General features: G+C 32.0%; 1 protein-coding gene across 1 annotated transcript in view; it reads left to right on the top strand.

Annotated features, from left to right (window-relative positions):
* The first annotated feature begins 849 nt into the window (after positions 1–849).
* LOC140434643 (uncharacterized) overlaps positions 850–26,258 on the top strand; it is a 335,946-nt gene continuing 310,537 nt past the window's right edge. Inside the window, exon 1 of the mRNA XM_072523057.1 lies at positions 850–1,105. Coding sequence (XP_072379158.1) covers positions 873–1,105 — 233 coding nt within the window. The 5' untranslated portion in view covers positions 850–872. The remainder of the gene's footprint in view (positions 1,106–26,258) is intronic.

Below are 26,258 nucleotides of genomic sequence, written 5' to 3'. Positions count from 1 at the left end.
GTGCCTTACGCTGCCTAAATTGATAATGAAGATTTGTTGCCAGTTCTTATCTAGGAGCGGTAAGGAATCAGAAGAAAATGTATATAAAATAGAGACATGGCCTTGACGATGGTATTACCTAAGAGCGGTAAGGAACCAGGGGGAAAGTATATGGAATATATAGGTATACTAGGCAACAATAAGGTATAGAAATGAGTCCTTAACCTGGTTTACTGTTTTAAAAAATTTACAATCATTCTTGTTCCGAATATTATCAATTGCGGCATATCAAATTAGTTGGCAGTTAACTTTCCTATAGTTTGGATGTAGGTTCATCATCATATAGCCAGATAATTTAACAATTTTAAGTATGGTTTAATCCATTTAAACCCAACCACTGTTTGGTTTTGGGGTTATTTTGCAAATAATACAAAGTAAGTAATTAACCACATGTTTGCATATAATAGTCAAAATTTTACCCTACGTTTTATTAATTTAGTGGGAATACTTGCTTCTAAGTTCACTGAAGATGGACTGAGTAGTCCGAAAACGTTCTGAACTTAATCCTTTTGGATTTTCAAATTTAATTTTTAATTAAATATACCACTTACAACAGGAGTTTTAATTACAAGTAATTTACTTTCATCTTCGAGTTTTTTGATTTTAATGTTTTAAAGTTTGTGTATATTTTGAATACCAATTTCTAATAAACACTTTTAATAATAAAAAGAAGAAATTGTTAGTGATTTGTAGAAATCTAAAATCCGATCCTGATATCCTCCGCTCTTGAACTTGGTGGTCTCTTCTCGATTCTTCACCGATGCGGCGGCACCTGATCGCTTCTTCAATTTCTTCTTACTTATTATTCACATAAAGACTTTCTTGGTGCGAGGATGCGCGACAGTGGCGACCGGTTTCGACGCGAAAGGGCCTCACCGACGAGCCCGAGGCTAATATTGAGGCGTGTGATGGTGTTGGCCGAAGGGAGGCAATTTAGGGAAGCCGCTGCAGTGTTACAAAAGTTGGGGCCTAATACAATTGCCGCTGTGGCCGGGGAATTACCTTTGGATTTACTTGTAGAAGGTTTGCCGCACTCGGCACAACTTTTGGAAACTTTTTTTAATAAGTGAGTAAATACAAAAATCTTTTTGCACTTCATATATCATATAGAAATTAGTCGATGTACAATTTATTGATACATTAGTAAAAAGTTTATACTCTTTATTCAAATGACAATTGAGTTTATTTACAATATGATCAAAAAAACTTGCTAGACTATAATTTAGTTATTGCAATATATGCTTATATATATATATATATATATATATATATATATATATATATATATATATATATATATATATATATATATATATATATATATATATATAATGCTATAGTCATTTCTTAATTTATATTAATAATTAATTAATTTTTCATTAAAAAAAAAGAATTAATTCAGGAATGATTTTTATTTTTCACCATGTGTCATGTGTTCGTTTAGCAACGTTCCATTCCCTTTTTTTTAATTCGTTCATCAACTTCTCATTTATCATCTCTGCACTTGGTTATCTATCCACTAAGATTTAGTCGATTTGATTTCTTAACTGTTATGTCGATAAAAATCTTTGTATTTTAAAAGTCTTTTGTCCTAATTTTGCAATATATGTTGTAACATTTTTGTCATCAGTTAGCTTTGTTTAATTGATTTTGTTACTTTCTCTGTTTGTACTTTATAGAAAGGAACTACAACATTAAAGGAATTTTATTATTTTATATAATCAATGGACTCCCAAATATTAAAAAAAGTTCATTTAAAGAGGTGAGATTTTAAGAAAGGGGTGAGTTTGTCCTTATGCACTAAGGAGCATTTAAGTAAATTTTATGCTCTTTTAGTACATACACATCTGCAGAAAAGCTATTCAAAATTAAATTTCCTAACAAATTGTCACCTTTTAAAGTCAGAAATAATTTTTTTTTTTGATAGAAATATTCAAAATCCGAGCAAAAAAAAAACAGGGACACACGCGTTTTTTCTTTTTTGTCCCATAACTTTTTTCTACGGAGGCATGGGAATGGGCATTTTTGAAAAAAAAAAACTTCTATCTTTCTTTTTCAAAAGAACTTTTCAATGTTCGCCACACAATATTTTTTGGATATTTTCTCTATTTTTTCGCAAACGTTTTTCAATAACTTTTTTCTACGCTGTTTAAGGTATATGTAGTGGTACATTTAGAACAAATAAAAATTAATTACCTTTAAATGGTCTATTGTAGAAGAGTTTGAGACGAATTTTTAGCATACGGTGCTCTAAAGTTTTCTACTTTTAACGAATTGTCGTAAGTTTTACTAAATTTGTTATTATAACTTTTTTCATAGTAGATTTACGTATATTTATTACTAAATAAAAAAGAAAGCTTATTTTCTGTACTTTAAAATACTCCATTGTAAAATATTTAAGGACTAACGGTAACCAAAATGTGATCAAATTGTGATGCTTGCAACGATTTGTATATACCTAAATATGCAAGAAAAGAATACTCCAGTCGTCAGAGACAAACATGCCACTGAAGCTCTAAACATCATAACAAAAGGCTGAATTTTGCTGAGAATGTAAATTTTAAGACTCCAAAAAAAATGCAAAAAACTTTTTGACTACTACCCCCGGGCCTCGCTTTAAAACCTTCCCTCATAAGTGTGGGGAAACTTTATTTACCAAGAATCTGCATGCTGTAGAAAAATTATTTTAGATAAGTAGCTGAAATAATTTTAAACAAAAATGTTTATTAGCACTTTTTGTGTAGAACGAACCGTTCCCACAGAAACAAAGCTTCAAACGACCAACGATTTTGAATGTCAGTTCAATTCGGGGCCCGTGACATCAGTTTTTTAAATTTGTATCAACTCGACGATAAAAATTCGATAGCTTGTGAACAGAGCTTGTGAGTTTTATCCTATCGATAAAAATTATAAGGGTTTAAAGGTGAAAAGTTTCGCTTAGCGTAGACAATTTTTGTGTTTTGCCGTAAATAGAAAAAAACGTTAAAAGTAGAAAACTTTAAAGAACCCTATCTTGCTTGAAATTAGTCCTAGAGCCTTCTGCTGAAGATAATTTTAAAGATATTTTTTTTTGTTAGCAATATACATTGCATGTACTTAAAACTGCGTAGAAAAAAGTTATAGAATGTTTTCGAAAAAATAGGAAAATTACCCAAAAATGGTGTGAGTGACAACATTTAAAAAATCGTATCTTAAACACTTTGAATCCTAAACACTTCTACGTCATTTTAAAGAAGAAGGACAGAAGTTTTTTTTCTGTTTAGCAATGCCTATACTTACACCCCGGTGGAAAAAAGTTATGGGACAAAATAGAAAAATTACGTGTTTTCCTGTTTTTTTTTTGGTTTGTTTTTGAATATATTTTTACTTTACTGTTACTTATATAAGATACATTTAGATATTGTATTTTTTCTTACATTTTTTCTGTAGATTTATATGTATGAAAAGTACATAGAATTCACTCTTATGTCCATTGGGGGTCCATTGACCACATGAAATAATAAACCCCTTTAACATTTTAGTTCCTTTCTAAAGTACATAATCAATAGTCTATTTATTAAATATTTTTACTCCAACACTCATTTCACTAATGATTTGTTTAGCAACGACTATTTTTTTCATTTTTTTTTTAACTTTCATCAATTCCAATAACGATAATTGACTTAAGGAAAGATCTTTACCAATATTAATTTCATACCACATCAAATCGATTTATTTAAAGTTATTTATTTTCTATGTATCTATATTTACCTAGTTTCTTTGTAGAAGATACATCATGCTTTATCTGCATTCTATCGAAAGCTTTGTTCAAATACATTATATATATGTAAATATAGAAGTGACTGTAATTTACGAGATTTCTCGTTCGCCTGTTACTAGTGAAATCCTTTCTTTTATGTTTTTGCAAATGTTCTGTCGCCTATATACTCAAAGAGCCGATTTCTCGACTGTTATTTATGTCTGTATGGTCCTAGACATTATAAACATGACCCATCATTTTAATAACGCTATAGAGTTACTTTTATATAGAGTATTAAACTCTTAATAACATTAATATTTGTTTATTTACAAAATGTATTTAAAATAAAAGCCTGCGAGAACGTCGCATTATTTCATGCGTCATATGGTAAAGACATTCCCAATCATAATCATATATAGTTATATATGATATATATAACTATATATATATATATATATATATATATATATATATATATATATATATATATATATAGTTAACTAGAGCACTACATGTCTAATACATAAATTTGTTTTCCGAAATCGATTGGAATCCTTGCAGCACTTAGTTTATTACTTCAATGCTGCTTTCATGTCAAAAATTATTTATGTTGGTATGGTTGACTACGAATCTATTTTTTAAGATGGTAAGATACCCCAAACTTCTAAAACTGAAAGAAAAACCTAGATATAAAAGAAATTAGAATAATAGAACATTATTGTTATCGTAAGACTGGAGAAGAAACATTCAAATCTATACTAACGATTGTAGGTAAAAGTCAAGGATGTACTTTGTTTCGTCTAGTATAGAATTTCTCTTATGAAGCTAACCACTTAATAAGCAAACGCATAATTCCAGTACGTTGAACTCATGGAACATTTATTCGAAATAAAGACAATATTCTAATATTAACAGATAATCAAAACCTACAAAGAACTATCAAACTGTTCGAAAGGCAGTATAAACTTTTCGTTATGTCAAAATCTGCTAACATTATGACCCACATTGACCTACGTTTGATCTCGATAAAAAATAGGTAATTATGTAGTCCTGTCTTTAGAAATCTTAAATAATTTTTTTACTATACCACAAAAACCATAGTATCTAGGAAAATTGTTATTCTTTGGTGTTTCTTCTAACGATTGTTTAAGTTTCCAAATAGAGTTTGTGTGGTTTAGTAAGAATGCTGAATATAACTTAATTGCATTCAAATCTTTATTCACAGTAAACCTTTCTTTGTGAAAAAATAAATCATGCACATATCGTCGGTTTCTTTTGGAGATTTTTGTGCAATAACTCCATAAAATGTTTATTTCTCAACACTAATGCTATCTGCTTTATGTGATGCATAATAATTAAGAATTTCCGTCTTTTTTTTTGCTAACTACTAAAATATCAAATTTTCAATGTTTCAATGTCATAAATAATATCACCGTTATAAACAATTATTTTTGCAATATAATACTTTTAATGCAATCACAGTATAACACAATTTTATTATTATTTTATTATTAACACTAAAGTTAAGGTAAAAGTTGTCTCTCATACAAATTTTTCAAGAGACATAATTAAGAAATTAGAAACTAGTTCGCAATTGACAGGGAACAACAAAAAAGGTTTGCTGTGGATATCAGGACATAAAGAATTTGTTTATAATGAGACTGCTAATACTCTTGCTAAAGAAGAACATACAAATCCTTTTATTGCACTATAAAATAGGCAGAGTGGATATAACAACATGTCTTTTATTGTGCTGTCCTCTAACAAAGGTTAGCGATCACTTCTTTAAACGCTTTATCTTTTGCAACGTGAAGTATCTGTTCAACAATGAGGTTAGTCCAATCTCTGATATTCCTCAATTAAAATTTCTTTCTTCTCAAGCCTTTTCTTCCCTCTACTCTTTCTTGCATGTGACCCAGATACAATGTTTTTTTATTTTAATTGTGTTCATAAGCTTTCTACGATGTCCAATTCACTTTCCACTGGAAATTCTTTCCACTTCTTCGTTTAAGACTTTTGTAGTCAAAGGAATTTTAAGAATATGCCTATATAGCCACGTTTCTTACGGATTATACTTTCAGAGCCCAAGCTTCCACCCCATATTGCATTTGCGTACATACATAACATTCGACGAGCTTTAATCTGATAGCAACATGTAGATTCTTCAAAAACCCAACGTAATAAGTACCCGCAATAGGTCTTTTTAGAGCCTAAACACTAGTGAACAGGTAACAAATATAATATCTCTTTTAAATGGATAATAGTTTTAGAAGATTAGATCTATTGGACTAAATACAGATAGACAGATGTACCACAAAAATCTACAATCTACAAGAAACCTTCCCGTATTCACCTCTATGCACACATACAATTATCTTAGCCACATCATTAAAAGCTATTAGGGACTCTTTTCTATTTTATAAGCTTGTTTAATAAATTAAAACCCATTTTTATTCAGGTTAACCTTGAAAACAATTGTAATCACTCAACTGATATTCTGCAATGTTAGTTATGTTTGCATACGTCACACTGATGAGGTTCTATAATTAAGTATTTTGACTTAAAAATGGCATTTTTTGTTAATAATCCATCCAAATATAATCAGCATGCAGTCATTCGTGTTTTGTATACTAAAAGTTTGCAAACATTGCAAATTTATAGGCGAATGAAAGCGATGTATAGAAACGCATGTTTTGCATATTAAACTTTCAAAGAGTATTAAAGAAAATTTAAGAGTATAAGAGAGGAGAGAATGATGAATAAAGCCACTACCAGTTGCATTGAGTACTGCATGAACAGACAGAAATGTGGCATGTGTGAAAGTTCTGATCAAAGAAAACTGGCGAATTTGAATTAGGGTAATTTTAGAAAATGTTGTCGTGAGTATTAGATCTTTTTATAGTTGTATACAAACTGGGTTACAGCAAAGTTTGCAATATTCAGTTCCTCGTCCCTTGTCAAAAGATCAAAAAACCTTGCAAATGGGTTTATCTTTGCAACATCTCGTGAAATACAGACAAAACATTAATGACTTATTTTCACCAATAATTGACGGCGACGAATCTTGGTGTCATTATTTTGAACCATCCAGTATGCTGTCATTAATGAAATGGAAACACACAAATTCTTCGCCACCAAAGAAGTTTAAAGTTGAACTTTTTGCAGGTAAGGTCATGTTAATTGTTTTTCGACCATGAGGGACCGTTGCTTATAGAGTTTACAAAACCTAGAGTGCATATTAATACAAATGTATAATGAAACTTTGAACAACCACCATCAAGCAATAATACGAAAAAGGGAAGCTGTCACGTGGTATCATTTTTCTGCACCTCAATGCCCAGCCTCATCTTGCCAAAGTATTAAAAGAAAATCTAAAACGAAAGAAATATAGGATATTAGAACATCCAACTTAAAGTCTCGATTTATCGTCATGGGATTTTCATATCTTTGGGCCACTGAAAAAGCCATTAACATGTCATTGTTTTCAATCAGACGAACAAGTACCAACTTACAAAAGAATTCTTCGAGCAACAGCCATAAGAATTCTTTAAGCAGGGTATACATCGGTTGGTGAAATATTGGGATATATGCCTTAATTGTAGTGGTAATTATTGTTAGTATATTTGCCAATAAATTTTTTCTGGACCAAAGATGGATTTCAATTGAACAAGCTTTATTATGTAGATGTATTTGATGTAGTTTTATGTTCACATTAATCGTTAGTTTTATTTGGTCAATTGTTTTGATTCATCTTAAATAAAACTCTCCCTAGTATGCCATTGAAACTTAAGTATGTACTCAGAAATTGTAATTAATATTTTACGTGTATTTAAAAGTATTTATTATTCATGATTATTACTCTCTTATGCATAAAAATAATATATTATTACAAGAATTGTATATCTACGAATAAACAGACGTTGATAACCATTTATTACGAGAACACCGTAAGTGCTTTGGAGATGATACTTAATTTAACTTATTTGTAAATGTTTGGAAGTATTTGAAGAAGATACCAGATCGCATTAAAGGTATCATGAATTTTGGAAAACAATTTAAATGTAATGATGAGTACAAAAATATACTACTGCAAGAAATAAGTAATAAGAGCTGTCCGCAACCGCCTTTGGAAGAAGAAATGTGATCTGAACATTAACGTAAGAACACGAGTCTTGAGATTTTATGTATTTGCTCAGAATTTCATATATTCATCATATCAGAAACAACACGGTGATCCAACGCCTGAAAAAAGATCTGAAAGTTAGGCTTACTGTGAAAACAAGAAAGATAGCATACCAGAAATGTAGGTGTACCAAAATTATTTCACGGATACGTATTTTCATAATCAATAAATCTTAACATTACATTTTTGTTAAATTATTATGTTCATATCCGGAAATCGTGTTTAAAAAAATCTCCAAACCACAACACTAAACAACTTTCGGTTATAAAACCACACCCTACTATTTTTTTAAATAATTTTTTTGAAAACAATTTCCAGAGTTGAAATCAAAATAGCAAACATTAGCTAAAAATGTAATTTTTATTACAATCAGTTGTGGCTCATACTATTCTGGCCTGGTCAGGCCTGTTCTGGCCTGGTCAGGTCCATATAAACATAATATTTTACTTAGACACTCCTCAAGAAAACAGATTTACAACGTACATTTTTGTTATTCCATACTTTAGTGTTATTAATATAAAATGTAGATTTTTAACCCCTTTCGATTCCTCTTAACCAATTAGGTACAATAAAAAAGAACAAGTATGAATGACGACATATACATCTCTGTATATCTGAAATGAGGAAATTCGAAGAATGGAGGAATACAATTAAGATAAGAAAGTTACACAATCTGGGCAACGTGATGAGAGGATATATGTATTTGTTATTATTGATGCTTATGGTATAAATGCAGTTATCTAAATATATTCAGAGCTGTAGTATCAAAAGTAAACATAGCCATGATGATTACCAACCTTGTAACAGGAGATGGTATCTAAAGAAGAAGAAAATATCTGAAAAGACCTGTACCTGTACTGTACACAAAAATACATGGCTTTTCTCGTACGTATTATGTCTCTAAATTCAATTTGTGTTTTCAATAATTAAGTATCAAAATCTATTAGTACTCCAGGATAAATTTTGTAAGTATAGTCTCTAATTGAGCCCTGTGTCAAAAACATGGTGTAAACTAATATGGTAAAATCGTTATACATGGTTTATATAATGTAGTATCGGAATTATTGTTACTCTAGGATAAATTGTATAAGTATAGTGTTCCATTGCGTCCTGTGGCTACTATGTGTAAATCATTATTCGACTTATGTGAGTGTGCTTTAGCACCATTCCTTATACGTACGTATATTATGGCATGACCATTTGGCAGGCAAAAGATTTCTTCGCACTTCGTTACCACATTATTTGTTTAAAGGCATAATAAAATATACACCCGCGTGGCCGTGGATCAAAGAAAAACATGACACGGAGGCAGCAGCTATATGGTTAACTTAAGACAACAGCATGTCGTCCCGATTTGTGAAATAAAATGAATACGGTATAAAACGTATAGTCCAGAAGAAGAGTCAGGAATGAGTGACTCTTCTGATTTTACAAATAAAAATATAAAGGAATTAAGTGGAGGAAACGAGCGACACCGGTCACGGTCTCTTTTTCTGTCCCAAGGATCTCACTGGCCCCAATCCGGATTCTACAGGCGAACAATGTAACTAAGCAAAGGTGTATGTATTTAGAAATTATTTTTTCTGTATGGTTATAAATCCCTGGATAACTTTATAGGTTGTACCTAAACGAAATGCGGTTTACGCGGTTTAAATTATTTTTGTTTATAATATAAGAGAGAAAATTTTGCCGGCAATATTTTCGACTGGTATGAAAGTTTGTTGCCTAGCAATTTTCGCGAATTAAATGTGATTTTGTCAAAATTTCATAAGCGAACATTGCCAAAGCTTCTTCTTCTTCTTACAATGCCTATCCGTTCCGGATGTTGGCGATCAACATGGCTATCCTAACTTTGCTTGCTGCTATTCTGAATAGTCCGGTTGTCGATGTATTAAACCACTTTCTCAGATTTTGAAGCCAAGATATTCTTCTTCTCCCTGGTCCTCTCTTTCCAAATACCTTGCCCTGAAGAATGAGTTGCAACAAGCCGTATCTCCATTCATTCCTCATAACATGGCCAAGATATTCTAGTTTGCGCTCTTTGATGGTGTTAATAATCTCGCATTCCTTGCCTATTCTACGTAGGACCTCAACATTAGTCACACGATCCACCCATGAAATTCTTAAAATACGTCTGTAACACCACATCTGGAATGCCTCGAGTTTTCTTAAAGAAGCTTCGGAAAATGTCCAGGCCTCTACTCCGTATAATGACGTAGAAATAGCATAGCATCTAATGAGAGAGATTTTGGTAGCAAGTGGTAAATCGTGACTTCTGAAAAGAGACTTCATCATTTAAACGCCGATCTCGCTTTTCCTATGCGTTGTTTTATTTCACTGGAGTGATCCCATGGGCTGTTAATGTTGGTACCAAGGTATGTGTAGCTGTCCACTCTGTCAATTGAATGTTGGTTAACCAAAAGCTGTGTATTTAATATTTCGCGCTTACTGATAACCATGTACTTTGTTTTCTGCGTATTAAGATCAAGTCCGTGTTCTCTACTTACATCTGATATACGCGACATTATTCTTTGCAAACCGTCCAGACTATCTGCAAAAACTACTGCGTTGTCGGCATATCTAATGTTGTTTAGACGTATTCCGTTGACTAATACGCCTTCTTGTAGTTCGCCTAGCGCTTGCTCGAAGATATATTCAGAGTATATATTAAATAACACCGGAGACAGAATGCATCCTTGCCTCACTCCTCTATCTATGGAGACTGCCTCTGTCAATTGGTCATCCACTTTAATATTGGCTGTTTGGTTGTAATATAAATTATAGATGATTCTTAAGTCCCTATCATCTAACCCCACTTCTTTCAAGATGTTTATAAGTTGATCATACTTTACTCTATCAAATGCCTTTTTGTAGTCGATAAAACAAGTATACACATCCACAGTTAACATCCCTGCATCTTTGCATAAGCACTTGGACAGCGAATAGAGCCTCTCGGGTGCCTAAGGAATCGCGGAATCCAAACTGCGTCCATGATACTTGTTCTTCGCATTTTTTATATATTCTGCCGTGTATCACTTTCAAGAAGGTTTTAAGTAAGTGGCTCATTAGGCTAATTGTTCTGTAGTCTTCGCATGTCTTGGCATTTACTTTTTTTGGTATGGTCATGAAGGTCGACTTTAACCAGCTTTGGGGTATTTTTCCAGTTACGTATATGTTGTTGAATACAGTTGTTATCCATTTTATTCCCTGTTCATCCATAAGTTTTAGGAATTCTGCACAAAACTCGTCAGGCCCTACCGCTTTACCATCTTTAGTTCTTTTAATAGCTGACGTGACTTCTTCAATGGTAATCGGGGGTCCTGTTTGGCACTTAGTGTCTTCAATGGTATTCTGCCTTTCATCTGCAAAAGTTACTTCCACATAATTCTTCCAAGTGTCTAGTTTTTCTTCCACAGACTCTTGACATTCTTCGCCATTGTCTTGTTTCATGTTAAAGGCATAATCCTTAACAATTTTTGCGAGTTCCGTTATGGTAGTACATCTTTCAAGCGTAAAATTTCTCACCTGTAGGAATTCCGCAAATTGGATTCAAATAGAACTTCTGGACCTCTGCGTGTTCAGTGGGACATTTTCCGGAACCAATTTTTTGATTTCTTTACCTGACTGGCATCCAAATCTTGATTTTTCGTCTGGATCCATTAAATCTGTCCACAATTGAATACGCCTCAATGACGTTTGTCAAACTGACAACAATAGAATTACCAGACACCTTCGTGACGAATCTGTCATAATTTTGTCGCTGAGAAATCATGGACAAGAAGGAGTTTTGTCAGTAGGAAACGTGGCGTTGCTATGATGTTTTATCAGTTAAAAATAGTCTAGTGAAATAGTCACAATATTAAACCTCAATTTTTGCCTTATTACTAATGAAATAAGTATCTATGCGTGTCAAATAATCTTAGATACATGCTTAATAAACTCTGTTCTGTATTTTATGTTTATTTTTATTCCCCTTCTGCAAAATTTTATTACTGCTTTTTGAGGTTAAGAAGTTGTCAGCATTAACTTACATGTTAGTTTGCTGCTTGACAAAAGCAAAAAACTAATCTTCACAAGCGCTCTTACATAGAACTATTCAACGTAACAAATGAATGAATTAAAGAATACCTCTTTTATTCATGACTTTAATAATGGATAGAGATACGTACGTTATACGAAATATATACACTATGGAATATTTTTGAAGATGTAATTGTTTAAAATACGGTACTGCTTTTGTGCTTGGAAGATACCTTTGTATATTATGTAATTTTTTGTTCTTTATTCATTCTTAGAGCGACACTAATTCATTATTATAAGTGTCAGCGCCTTGTAACAAAAATTTATGTATATGTTTGTAGGGTATTCTAGAAAAGGCAAGTGCACATAATTTTCATTTTAAATCTTATAATGAGCTGTCTGCGCTGTGTTTAATTTAATATAGTACAGATACAGTTAGTGGAAATTACATGATTACCTCGATATACGGCGTAATTATTTTGATTTACTAGTCCACACGTGGAAAAACTGTATATGCAAGAAGTTGTCGTTATTTATAGTAGAAAGAAAATACAGCAAATAGTTTAGGTAAAATTGAGATGTTCCAAAGACTATTTAAATTATTCGGTAGTATTATATATCCATACTGGTATTGTTGCTCTTATTAATTCTCTTTATCCAATAAATTTCTTCAGCATTTTTTCAAAAATATCAAATTTCGTCAATAATTAATGAGAGTTACGAAAACCATTTGGACACCTAAAATATTTCAAACGGGAATTATACGAGCATGAAGATTATAAAAAAGTTCTGTAATTTTTTATTATACCGTGTAAAACTACTAAGGAGTGTTTAATTACGGATTGTCGATAGTAATCAAAATAATTTTTTTTATTAAAGCGTGCTCATCTAGTATAGCCCCTTGAACAACTAAGATTAAACTGTGGTAAACAATATGTTACAATAAACAATATGGAATACGTTATACAATTTACAGTACAATGAATTCAAATTTTATGATAAAACTACTCATCTTTTTGACTGAATGAATGAATTCTGATCCGGTTTGTTTATGATATCATGTACATCTGGTTCAATCAGAAGACTGTAGTCTTCTGATTGAATACTGCTGGCATTCGGTAATTACGTGTTACTGACAAATATAATTGACAGCAAGATGGTTGGTTGCTAGATTACATCAGGTAACAATAAGTTAATATTCCTTAAAGGCAAAATGGAAAATCAGAGAGGTGTAGGAAGAAAACAAGTTTCTCGGCTAAAAACATTCGTGAATGGACTCAGATATCTACCAAATGCAGGACAATTATTCCATATAGCAGAAGATCGAGAAGTATTCGCAATGGTGATCGCTAACGTCGGATATTTCTGATATGGTATTTAAAAGAGAAGGAGCTATAGGTTAATTTTTATTGCATGATCCAAAGTCTTCTTACCATAGTAAGGTCTTGTCTTGGGGGACCCTTGGTGATAAAGATAGGAGGTTTATTTATTGAAAAAAAAAGTAGCCAGATTATGAGATCTGTTATATTTTTGGGAAATGATACGTTGGTAACAGTCTTCGATCTTTTTAATGATTGGAAAATCGGTAAATATATTTTGGATAGATTGGATTGAAACTAGCTAGTCTATGCATATAGCAACTTGTTTACATGATGAAGAGATGAATTTAATTGCTTTATGTGTGCCAAATAATTCACCAATGTGACCCCTGCAGAGAGATAAGAGATTATACAGTGATGAGTGCCTTAAGAACCGACAAAATAACGCAAAAGATAGAATAGAAAACATAATACGTTGTGAAATAAAAAGAGATGAAAGTAGTAGAGGTGGGAAATTATCGATAGAAAAATCTAATTTACATTACATTACATTAGGACTATCGATAGTTTCCCACCTTTAGACGTTAGCTAATGAGCTAGTTGACTTCAGTCATAATATTACAAGTATGACGTCGAACATTAACATTTTTTTAATTTCGCATAAAGTAAAAACTGATTGAAGGCAATAAAGCAAATGTAAGTAAACAGTTTAATTATTATAGTAGTAATTTGATAATTAATTCTGTGTCTCAAATCACGGTTTATGATTGATCAATACTTTAATTTTGGATAAAAACATACTCGTACTTAAACTGTTTTTACTTACATTAGGTGATAAGTATTACTATGACTGAAGTCAACCAGCTCATAAGCTAACGTCTAAAGGTGGGAAACTTTCGATAGATCTAATGTAATGTAAAGTAAATTATAGGTTTATATCGATAATTTCTCGCCTCTACTACTTGCGTCTCTTTTTATTTCACAACGTATTATGTTTTCTATCTTCTGCGTTATTTTGCCGGTTCTTAAGGCACTCATCCCTGTATAAGTAAGAAGGAAATTGTTTTAATAAATACATTTAAAATTTCATGGCTTGATATTGCGTGAATATGGCAGTTATAGAAAAGTAAACGAATAAAATAAGTTTAAATAATTTATCGAATAATTATTTCCACAAAATAGTAGTTTACATTAATTTGTCAAATTGGCAAATCCAATGCTTAAATACGAAAAAAGAAAATCGTAGAAAACGCAAAAGACAAAATTGGAACCTCTAACCGAAAGTGAAGAAGAAATAAACTTTATTTTTCATAAACATTTACGGATTCTTCTTCTTCTTATAGTGCCGTGCACCTATAGTGCGATGGCGAATTATCTTAAGGCCAGACGTCTGTCTTTTTCGGCATGCAAAAGATCGCCAGTATTATTTATGCCTGTCCAGTTCTTTATGTTCCGTAGCCACGACATTTGTTTGCGACCTACTCCTTTCTTGCCTTCAATCTTTCCCTGGATGATTAGTTGAAAGATTGTGCGATATGGACGGCTTCATGTAGGGAGTTTTCTGCCAGAATCTTCATTTGGCCTGTCCATCGTGTTAGATCTTTCTCTTGGTTTTTGGCCTTCCCACTTTCCTTCTACTACCAATAGTTCCATGATCCCCGTTCTTCTAGCTGTGTGGCCAAAGAAAATTAGATATGCTCGGTATATTTTTTTAGTAGCCTCTCTCTTATATGAAGCTCTTCCAGAATTGGCAGGTTGGTTCTGTGTTCTGTCCCGAACATGCGTAGAATTTCTCTACAGACCCGCATTTCAAAAACTTCGATCTTACTCCTATCGATTTTTTTGAGAGTCCATGTTTCAGCTGCGTATGTAGCAATAGGAAAAATAAGGGCATTGACCAACCTGAGGTTTACTTAGTATTTCTTGCGTTTCTGTCTTTCCATGTTTAAATCAATTTCGCTAGTGCGTGTCGGGCCATTGCTAGTAATTTCTGGTAATTTCTACCATTTCTTCATTCTACCATTTCGAAATTCACCACTTGGTGTATTTGCTTTGTCTACGATTATTATTTTTCTTTTTCAGGTGTTGATCTAAAGTCCGAATTCTTCGCTGATCCTGCTTAGCCGTTTAGTAATGGTAATCATTTCAACTTCATTCGATGCTAGTATAAATTTGTCATCTGCGTATTGCATTTAGTTGATTTTTTTGCTTCCTATAGTGATTTTCTGCGTACTGTAATGATTCCTCCATCCCATTCGTCTGGTACTTTTCTCATTATATGTTCAGAATATATGTTGTATAATAATGGTTATACAGTTTTTTTATCATACAGATTTCTTATTAGATTAACTAGGTGGTAGGGTTTTCTTATATTTTCCATTATATTCCAGAGGGGATTCCATTTAACTGAATCTTAAGCCATTGTGTAGTCTACAAAACGGAGCAGAATTGGTATGTTGTGTTCTCTCGTTTTTTTATTAATTGATTAATTTTAAAATAATTTCATATTAGTACAATTATTATTTTTAAACATCTTATTCAGTTTATATATATATTTACTCTCAAATGATATTTATTTATATTTTATTAATAATTTAATATTTCGTCCGAATTTGACAGGTCCGTTAGAAGCAAACAACGTATGCTTTGTTAATACGTTAGCAGGTGGCATTAAGATCAAACATAATAATTTATTGAATTATTTTAATAAAATATAATTTGTTTAAAATATAAATAATAAATAAATAATGAAATTACTTTCTTTAATTTTAAAAATACAAAAAACATAGTATGAAGCTTTGCGCTAGTCTACTGTGCCGCCTCCTGTACCACCTTTTTTTTTTTAATTAAAATAAATCTTTCCTAATTGAATTATCAATATATTAAGGCATTCTTTGCAACTGCGACAACATTTTAGAAAAATCCAGGGACACGTCGATTTTTGATTAAACGGGGACACATTTTTCCGGCATTTTCGATTATTTTACATTGACCACTAAGCCAGGACAAGAATCACTCCAAGATTAGTTATTTAAGAAATCGCACGTTATGCTGATTTTTTTCTAAATGCTCATAAAAAATATTGTTCTTTTCTTTTAATAAAATTAAACATTCTTTCGTGTACTGCAGTGCGAGCAAAAAACCGCGTATTTGATTTAGTAATGTGGTTTTTTTCAAGCGAAATAAATGTATTTATAAAAAATACTATAATCACGTTTAGATAGTGATAGTCACCTGTTTTTTACACGGCATTCTGGTTTATTTTAACCATCAAGAATGACTTTCATTTGCCTACATTTTTTAAGCGATAGTTTTTTTTATAGTGGAACATTTAAAATGATTAGTTAAGCTTCCGGCTACGAAAAAATTAAAAGTTAAAATTGAACAATTCTTTAGAGAAATATGCGATGGCCTCGTTTCCTACTAGTTGTTATGAATAATATATCTATTTTTTATTGTAAATAATAAATTTATACATTTTTTAGCTTTAGGCCACAATATTCGTTTATGAGAAATCCTTTAGAACAAAGAAGTATATATTGGGCACAACCATATCAGTGGGCGACCATATGACTTGAGATGGTAGAATATAGAATATAATTATTATCTTTAGGTCATTGAAATTAATCCATACAATAATTGTGGCCAGTGGCAGCCCAATTTTGTTTGGGTTATAGGTACTGTCTTAAATAAATTAAATATAAATTATTGTTTAACCGAACCCATTAATCTTAAACCTTTGAGAACCCAATTAAGTATTTGATTAAATACTGTATTTCTATACAAGTTACGGACACGGTGATAAAAATTCAAGGATATCTGTTGTTTTTTAAGGGGTTTCTACTTTGAATGAGGTTGCATATTGGTGGTAATTAAAATTTTGCAAAACAATTTTGTCTAGACAGGTGGACAAAATTAATACATATGGAGTATGATGATTAATCTAAATTGTAACAGAAAAACTGTAAAATGTGTTTCAGGAGATAAATAGAATAAATTTCGATATTCTCGGCATAAATGAATTGCGATGAAAACGTTTAGAAACAATCACTACCAGTGAAAAAATTCTTTATACCAATGGCAATATCAGAAATCCTGCAAGCAGATACGAAGTTGTAATTCTAATAAACGAAAGTTTACCCATGTCTAAGAGTTATATTTGTTCAGCTGCCTGGAAAAATTAACATACACATCATAAGAACGTACCCTCCACGGCAGACTAATCAGAAAAAGAACTAGAACGATTTTATTAACAACTAGATGAAGCCTTAAAGGTGACTGACAATCACGAAATTAACATCGTATCAGAAGATCTTTACGCCACAGGTGGAGAAAAAGCCGCAGAATCCGTATTTGAACACTGAGGTCTCGGCCAGAGAAACAACTCTTCTTTGTATGCCGAGCTTTTTTTCAAGCACTGGCTATCGTCGTAATAACAAGCTTATGAAATATTTCTCGAGCAGCAAGATGAAACAATTTCTCTACCGTTCGACCTGTCCCTTGTCTAATGGTACGCAGCCAGGACAGTTGCCTTCTTCTAATCCAGTGTTTTCCTTCGATTTTGCTCTGAATTATCAACCGTAGTAAGCGATATTTAGGTCCTTTCATTGTATGACCAAAATATTGGACTTTTCTCATTTTAATGATGTTGAACAATTTTCGCTCTTTGTGCATGGTCCCTAGCATACGTTTGTTAAATATGTGTGCTTTTTACGGGATTCTGAGCATGCAACGGTAACACCACAACTCTAAAGCTTCTAATTTGATTAGATTTTTTTAAATAAAGACTGATAAGTTTTTGTACACACTTATGATAACTCAAAGAATGGAAAAGAAAAGTATTTTTAGGGTGTGTAAAAATATTTATTTCCTAGCCGAGCGCTTTTGGCTTCAGCTTCAGAGCTATGCTGCAATAGAACAATAATATACTTAATTAACCAATTTTAAGTTTACAATGTTTCACTTACGTCAAGTTTTTAAAAGTATTACTACTATCTTATTTGCTAGAAAACAGACATTTTCCTTTAAGCTGTTTCTATCTTAAATATTAAAAAATCCTAAGAAGACAGAGATGGTCCTCTTCACCAGAAAAAGAAGAATCACGGGCTTAATACCCCCAAGGATTCTAAACTATAGTCTAACTTTTCTGACGAGGTGAAGTATGTTGGTATTACCCTTGATAGAAAGTTAACATGGAACTCACTCTTAGATGGTAGAGCTAAAAGAGCATATATTGCCTATGAACAATGTCGACAAACAGTCAGATGCACCTGGGGCCTTTCGTCCAGGGTGATCGCCTGGGTCTACACTGTTGTCATTAGGCAAATGCTAACTTACGAAGCTATTGCTTGGGTACCAAAAGTGCTACATGCAACAGCGATTAACAAATTAAACCATATTCAGCGGATAGCTCGCATAAATATAACAGATGCTATGAAAACAACACCAACTGCTGCAATGGAGTTGGTCATTGGTATTACACCTCTAGACATATATGTAACAATGATGCGACTACGCTCAGCTGGTGCAAACCTTGATGTAGGAATGGGATAATTGAGAACTCGTTTCTGTCGGGAAGTGGATGCGCGCAAATTTTGTCTTTGACAAACCCTACAAAATCGAAACAAGACAGTATAGGGAGACAAACGTGGCGAATGCCTATTGCATATACACCGATGGCTCGAAAATGGAAGAAGCCTCAGGATGCGGGATATACTCCTGATCAATGAACCTAAAAATAAAGTGGGGTATGGACAAAAATGCCAGCGTAGTTCAGACAGAACTGGCTGGTATCTCCATGGCCGCAAAAGAAATAACCCAAAAAGGTACAGCCGGGAAACAACTATAATAATCTGCACAGCTAGCAGACAAGCGCTAGTAATCTTGAATAGACCACGTTGTATCAGGATTCTTAATGGAGTGTCACGAGTCACTAACTCAAGCTTCAGATGGTAATACCATCATCCTGAGCTGGGTTAAAAAACACGATAGGAATAAAGGCAACTGCATTGCTGATCAATTAGCTAGGAAGGCGGCAGGCCTTAGATTCTTAGGACCTGAGGATCTTTTTGGTTGGTCAACTAAAACAATCGCGGAAATTGTTAAATGTCACTCCCATACGCAAACCGTAAAAGTATGGGAAGAAGGGCAAGGCTGTAGCCATAGTTACTTGCCAGAGTAACACTAAGTAACCTTGAAAAGTCAGTATTAAAGAAGTACTTGGGAATGACCAGGAAAAAAAACCTACACTTGACAGTTGTTTTATTAACTGGTCATTAACACTAAGCTTACACTTATTACACTTAACTGGTCATAAACACCTCCACACACTGGGGCTAGTAGACACACCTCTATGCCCGGAGATATCGTTAATGCGAAAGTACGCGTTTGGCGACTCCTGGCCCACACCTGCCCATATAAGGGAGATGTCTCCTGGTGACTTGTCCACCTTTCTATAGAACCTTTCTAGAAATGGCCTAAGTGCTGTGGAACTTAACTCGCTCTCCCTACTCTACAGATACAGATGTTAAAATTTTCCTTAAAAAAAAACACAAAAAAGACTGTATACTGGACTCTATAAAAAACACTTATTTATAGTACGAGTGTCAGAACCAGACCATTTTTTGGAGTTAAAGGAACAGATAGAATGAGAGAAATCGAATGCCAGCCTTTTAAATGATTTCTCAAAAGTGACAATTTACATATGTCATTGAGAAATTAAGATTATTAAATTATCAAACAATTGATGAATGGAAATTCATAATGAAATAGGAAATTAATCGAAGACTGTCTAAAATTAAGTTTTATAAATCTTGGTTTGCATAGCATCATAATGAATATGTTGAAAATCGACTGAAACTCAAAGAAGGTTCAATCGACATGTTATCCCCAAAAAAACTTAAATTATTTATATATAAAGAAGAAACTAGCTTGTAATTTAAATTTTAAGTAAACATTTTAAAATTTTTCATGTTTCAATGAAGTAAAATAATTGATTACAAATAATTGTTATAAATTAGTAATGGAATTTAAAAAAGTAGAATAAATTTTATTTAAGATTACATGAGGTCAGTCTTCTTCCTCTAAAGACTTTAAAATCTAAAGTCTCCCACAATAATTAAAAGAGGGGTTTATAATTATTGCAGTTGAGATTGATTTATGTGGTTAAGCAACAATCGGCGTTTAATTTCATTTCTTTGGATAAGTCTAAAATTTTAATTTGGGATGTTAGGTAAAATTTTACTGTTTTTTGGTAGGAGAAAAGGAATGCTTATTAAATTTAATGTGATGTCTAAAGTTTAATTCATCTGTGTAATTGAGATGTTCATTGATTCTTTGAACTAGGATTTTCATTGTTCCACCCACATAAGTCATGTTACAATCACCACAGCACAATTTGTAGGAACCACTTTTGTTTAGTTCATCTATTTTTTCTATAGTTTTGTTAAAAATGGACTTAGTGCTTAGTTTTAAAGGAGATGTTTAAGTTACTGTTTTGCAGATATTTTACTTTTTGGTTTGAGTACATTGTAATAAAATAAGTAAATTAAACATCTTCTTTAAAGCCGAACACAACTTTAAGACCATTTTTATCAAAATTATGGACAAAATTAATGAATTAAACAAAAGTCGTATTTACAAATTTTCTTGAAGCGATTGTAACATGACTTGTGTGTAGAACAACGAGCACCCTGGCTCAAAGAATAAAAAAACATATCAAATAACACAGATAAATCAAACTTTGGACATCACATTAAATTTAATAATCATTCCCTTTCTCCTACCAAAACAGTAAAATTTTACATAACATCCTAAATAAAAATTTTAAAATTATGGACTTTTAGAACACGTTAAAATATCCAAAGAACTGAGGTTGAACGCGAATTTAATAATCCTAATTTTCTATATATGATATATGTCAATTGTCACTTTCTTTGAGAAATCGTTTAAAAGGCAGGGTTCTGACACCCATACCCATTATAACCAAATTTTTTAATGTGTTTTTATGGAGTCTAGTGTACAGTTTTTTTTGTGGTTTTTTAATGGCATATTTTACCATAGAAACAGCTCAAAAGGAAAATTTTTGTAGTTTTTTACCAAATGAGATCTCTTCTAGTACTGATACTTTTAAAAACTTGACGTGCGTGAGACAATGTAAACTTTAAATTAGTTACTTATATCATTGTTCTATTATAGCATAGCTCTGAAGATGGCTTTGTAAGCCGAAAGCGGTTAGCTAGAAAATAAATATTTACACACTTTAAAAATACTTTTCTTTTCCATTCTTTAATTTAACATTTTTTATTTTTGTTGTCCATGTTTTACATTCATGGAATAAAGCGGATCATACGTAGCACTTTAATACTCTTAGATGTGTGGTCAATGACATACTTCTACTGCACAATACATAACGCCAGTTAATAAAGTTTTTTCGTGCAAGTTCTATTCTGGTCGAAATTTGCTCGTCACTTTCATCTCTGTAGTAAATCCACCTACCCAGATATTTAAAGTGTTCACTCTTTCCAGAATTTTGTTATCTAATTTTAGTACTGAGTCTTTGATATTTATTTTTTCTCACCAACATTCATTTTGTGTTCTTTGCGTTGGTTGTTAAGCCCTTTTCAGTGCATTCGTTGTTTACAGCGTTCAACAGGGTTTGAAGGTCTTCTATACCTATACACTCTGCCATTATGGCGGTGTCATGCGTTTTTGATGTTATTAATAATTTCATCACCGATTTTCACACCTTGGCGACGATTATTTAACACTATCTGAAAAACTGGTGCGGTGTAGGAATTAAACAACATAACACACGTCTGACACCACTCATAATAGAAACTTTAGATGAAATCTTTTGATCCACCTTAAAAAAAGTGGCCTGATTGTAGTAAAAATTATTAAGGAATATAATGTCGTACGTGTCCAGACCAACTGAGTATAAGCATTGAGATAGTAAAGTATGTGGTACTCTGTTAAAGGCATCTTTTGTAAGAGTATTCGCATAAAAAAGAGCTTTCTGAGTGCCCATACCGTTTCGGAAACCAAACTGCTCATCATCAATTGTTATTTTCCCATAAAGTTTGTGTATTTGACAAAACAATATATTTATAAAAATTTTGAGCGTGTGACTCATTAAACTGGTAAGTCGATAGTCGCTACACTGTCTGGCATTCTTTTTCTTGAGAATACTTATAAATATTGATTCTAACCAGTTATCTGGTAATTTGCTCCTGCTGTATATCTTGTTCAAAGAGGAGGTAATAATCTCAACACTCTCATTATCTAATAGTAGTAACAATTCTGCAGGTATTAGGACCAGAAGCCTTACTTTGTATGGCTTGGTCGATGGCATTCTGAATTTCTGAAATTAGAACAGGTGGTCATCTTTAAATAATTCTATTATATATTTTTCCCATTCGGTACGGCCCTCTTTAATATCAATTAAAATTCTACCAGCAGAGTGGTCTTATAATATATTTTACCTGTAAATTCTGCTTTTGCCTTTTAATTCTTTTAGCTTTTTATACAAATGGAAACTGTTGTGTCGTTGCTCCAGTTTTTCAATTTCTAAGCAGGATTCTTGTAGCCATCGATCTTTTGCTACTTTAATTCTTTTTTGGATTTCCTTATGTATTTCGTATTTCATTGTATTTTTCTTTGCTTATGAATTTGTACTGCCTCCGAACGTCCATTAGATCTAAGATATCTTGTGTCAACCAGTCATAACTGTTCGTTGTCTTAGATAATTTTCTCGTGATGCAATGATTATTGTCGTTTTTATTTGTTCCCAACAATCATCTATGTTGTTGGTATCTTTTAGTATAATTTTGTGGAACTTGTTAATTTCTTGAGAAACTTTGTTTAGACTGCATAGGTGTTGGGAGGCATCTAGTAATATTTTGGAGGGTTTTTAATTTTTACAGAATCTCTTTAGCCTAACTGTGATTGTAGCGCACTGTAGAGTATGGTCTGACCGAATATCAGCACCTGAATAAGTCTTGACCGATTTTATGTAATTTTTAAATCGTTCATTGACTGTAATATAATCAATTTAATTTCTTACAATATAGTCTTCTCGATAACTTGGTGACTTCCAAGTATATATTCTACGTTTTATTAGACAAAACCATGTATTTATAATAACAAATTGTTCCTCTTGGTAGAACTTAACCAATCGTTGTCCTCTTTATTTCGTTGTCGTAGACCGAACTTTAATGTAATATTTAGAGTACTTTCTGATCTCACTTTTGCAATGAAGTTCCCGTGACACGAGTAAATTTTTATATTGAAAATCGAAACGTCCAAACAAATGTAATATGTAATTCTCATAACAATCATTCAACTATGGTTAAATCCCATATAAAAAAAGCAATTGGACTTCGTAAGTCTTAGATTTTGAACTAATTTTGAATGATTTTTACCAAACTTCATGTCATAATTTTTTAATCGGAAATAACATTAAAATCGAAAACAAATATTCAAGCTTGACTTTTTAATATGCGTCGATTAATATATCAAATAGACTATTTCGGTGACTTTAAAACAGTACTTTTGGTTGTAACTCTTGCAACTTTGAAACCGGAAGCTCGAGATAAGATTTCTTAACTCTAATACAATCTCTGGGTTACAGGCTCTTATTGGACAACTAATTTGTGATTCTGTCTGTTCTAATAACGGAGGAGTTGTGTTCACGGACAGACGATAGTTCAAGGTTTTCACCATTCTTTTTAATGTTGTAAAATAGTTGAAAACAACCATATTTAACTTAATGCAGTACTGCTAAGACAAAGATATAGTCGTAATGAATACTTAGTATAAGTTGACATCTAAAAGACGTCTACCCAATATCGAAGATTATAAAAGAGAAAGATGTTAAATAGAGGGTGTATGATTGATTTATATAGCAACTGATGTATTACGTCGATTTTGTTAAGCCTAACTTTAGACTTTAATTTAGTATCTCCATATTGGATAGCTTACAGACCAGAAAGTATTAAAACCCCTTTATCCCTTAAAAGCGATGTTAAATATTCCCAATAATGAAAATACTGAGAAGCTGTAAGGTCTAAATTTTGGTTTTACTAGAAAATTTAGTATTATGATATTTTGGTCACAATATTGGTCTGTAATAATTGTAGTTTAAAGCTTTTGTTTTTTGTTTCGTGGTTTTCAATAACCCGGTTTATATGTTGCCAACCCTGTATATTTTATGTATTAAACTTTTTACTCAACTCCTAAACATGCTTTCTTTTAATTTTCTTTCATCTATTTAAATAATTAATCCATTCTACTGATTTACTTGAAATTTAACACATTTTTGCTTAATAAAAGCGAAAAAAAGGTCTTGAATTACATGAATTTTTAATGTTGAGTTAGTCATTATGAACACCATTGTCAAAATTATAATATATTACATTGCTTATATTGTATGATTATTTCTAAATTGTCTTGCCACGAAAATATGACAGATTTTCAATAGATCCATAAAATTGGCTTCTTAATTTAAAAAACTGTAATACTATATATTTTTACTATTCATTGGATTATTTGAAAATTGTTTTAAAATTCATGTTTCTAGAAAAGGAACAGAAAATATTTATATAATTTAAAGTTGAAGGTAAAAACCCGGCTTTATTTTGTAATAAAAATGTAAAGTTAGTGACCTTTTTACATTCTAATTACTTGTAAATAGCTCAATAGAAAGGAATTGCCAGTGTCATGAGAAACATGCAGAGAACAACATAAAACATAATTAAATAATTATTGAAGAACAAAGCAATATACATTTATTTCACAGAGAGAGCATTTTTGACTTTCACACTAAGGTGAGAATTTAATAAAATCATTTGGATTTTAGAAGTTGGTTGCTTATTTCACCAAAATATTACATTTGATACTTATAAATAACTTTATTCATTATAAAATATAGAATAAATAAGATAACCTACACAAAAATCGTTTAAGCAGTTTGAAGTCTTCATAGGTTAAAAAAATATATATATAAATATAAGTTTAAAAATTGCTTTTTCGCTTTTTTAGTAAAATTGGGTCACTTTTCTGGTTTTCACCATTAGTATTTAAAATCAAATAGCGATCTTACATTCATTATATATTTTTTATAGTAAATAACTAAATAGTTAAATTTTTTAAGTAAATAATTACGTTTAATCCTTTGCATATTTTCTTCATTATATATTTTTATCACCAAATTTAACAAAAGCAGTTTTTAGATATCTGTATCAAAGAGTGTCACGAAAAAGGCTTTGTATTTGCTAATTTATCTGGTCTACTAGTAAAATTATTAAATATAATTAGTTTTAAGCAGTGGCGGATACAAGGGGGTGTCACGGGAGTCAGTGTAGAATTATGCGGAATCCTTTTTACACTGCTCTTTAAAAAAATCAACAATTCTAAATACAGGCATGTCTCGACAAACGCTACCCCGACTTCAGAGTTCGTCATCAATTCGTCATTTGAGTGCCAGAGAATCTTTCGATTATCGATGAGATAGAATTACCGCTTACACATTATTGCTCATTCAATGTACATGACATGACTTTTCGGACTAAATCAGCATATTTTTATTTTTTATTAGGTATTTCGTATCTTCAGTTTTGACTACCAATTGGTTGTTTGTAATTTGAACATATATTACAGGATACTACTCACGAAGTTGATCGAAATTCAGCGAGTATCAGAGTGTAGACAGGTACTTCATGCGACTTCGCTTCGTCTCGTTCTACTTTCGTTCTGTGTCGGTTTTTCGCATCCGAGTCAAAGGGCCTGAAGTTGGAATACGAAGTGTCACATTACATTACTCGACTTCACAAGTATGTAGAGAGTCACCTCGCCTCGATTAACTTCACTTCGACACTTCGTCCGAAGAAATTTAATCGAGAGTGTAGACGGCGTTTTATAATTGTTGAGACTATGTGCTTCATTTTATAATTTATCTATA

Source organism: Diabrotica undecimpunctata, chromosome 2, assembly GCF_040954645.1.
Source record: "Diabrotica undecimpunctata isolate CICGRU chromosome 2, icDiaUnde3, whole genome shotgun sequence".
Lineage (NCBI taxonomy): Eukaryota > Metazoa > Arthropoda > Insecta > Coleoptera > Chrysomelidae > Diabrotica > Diabrotica undecimpunctata.
This window is presented reverse-complemented; position numbering and strand designations above follow the sequence as displayed.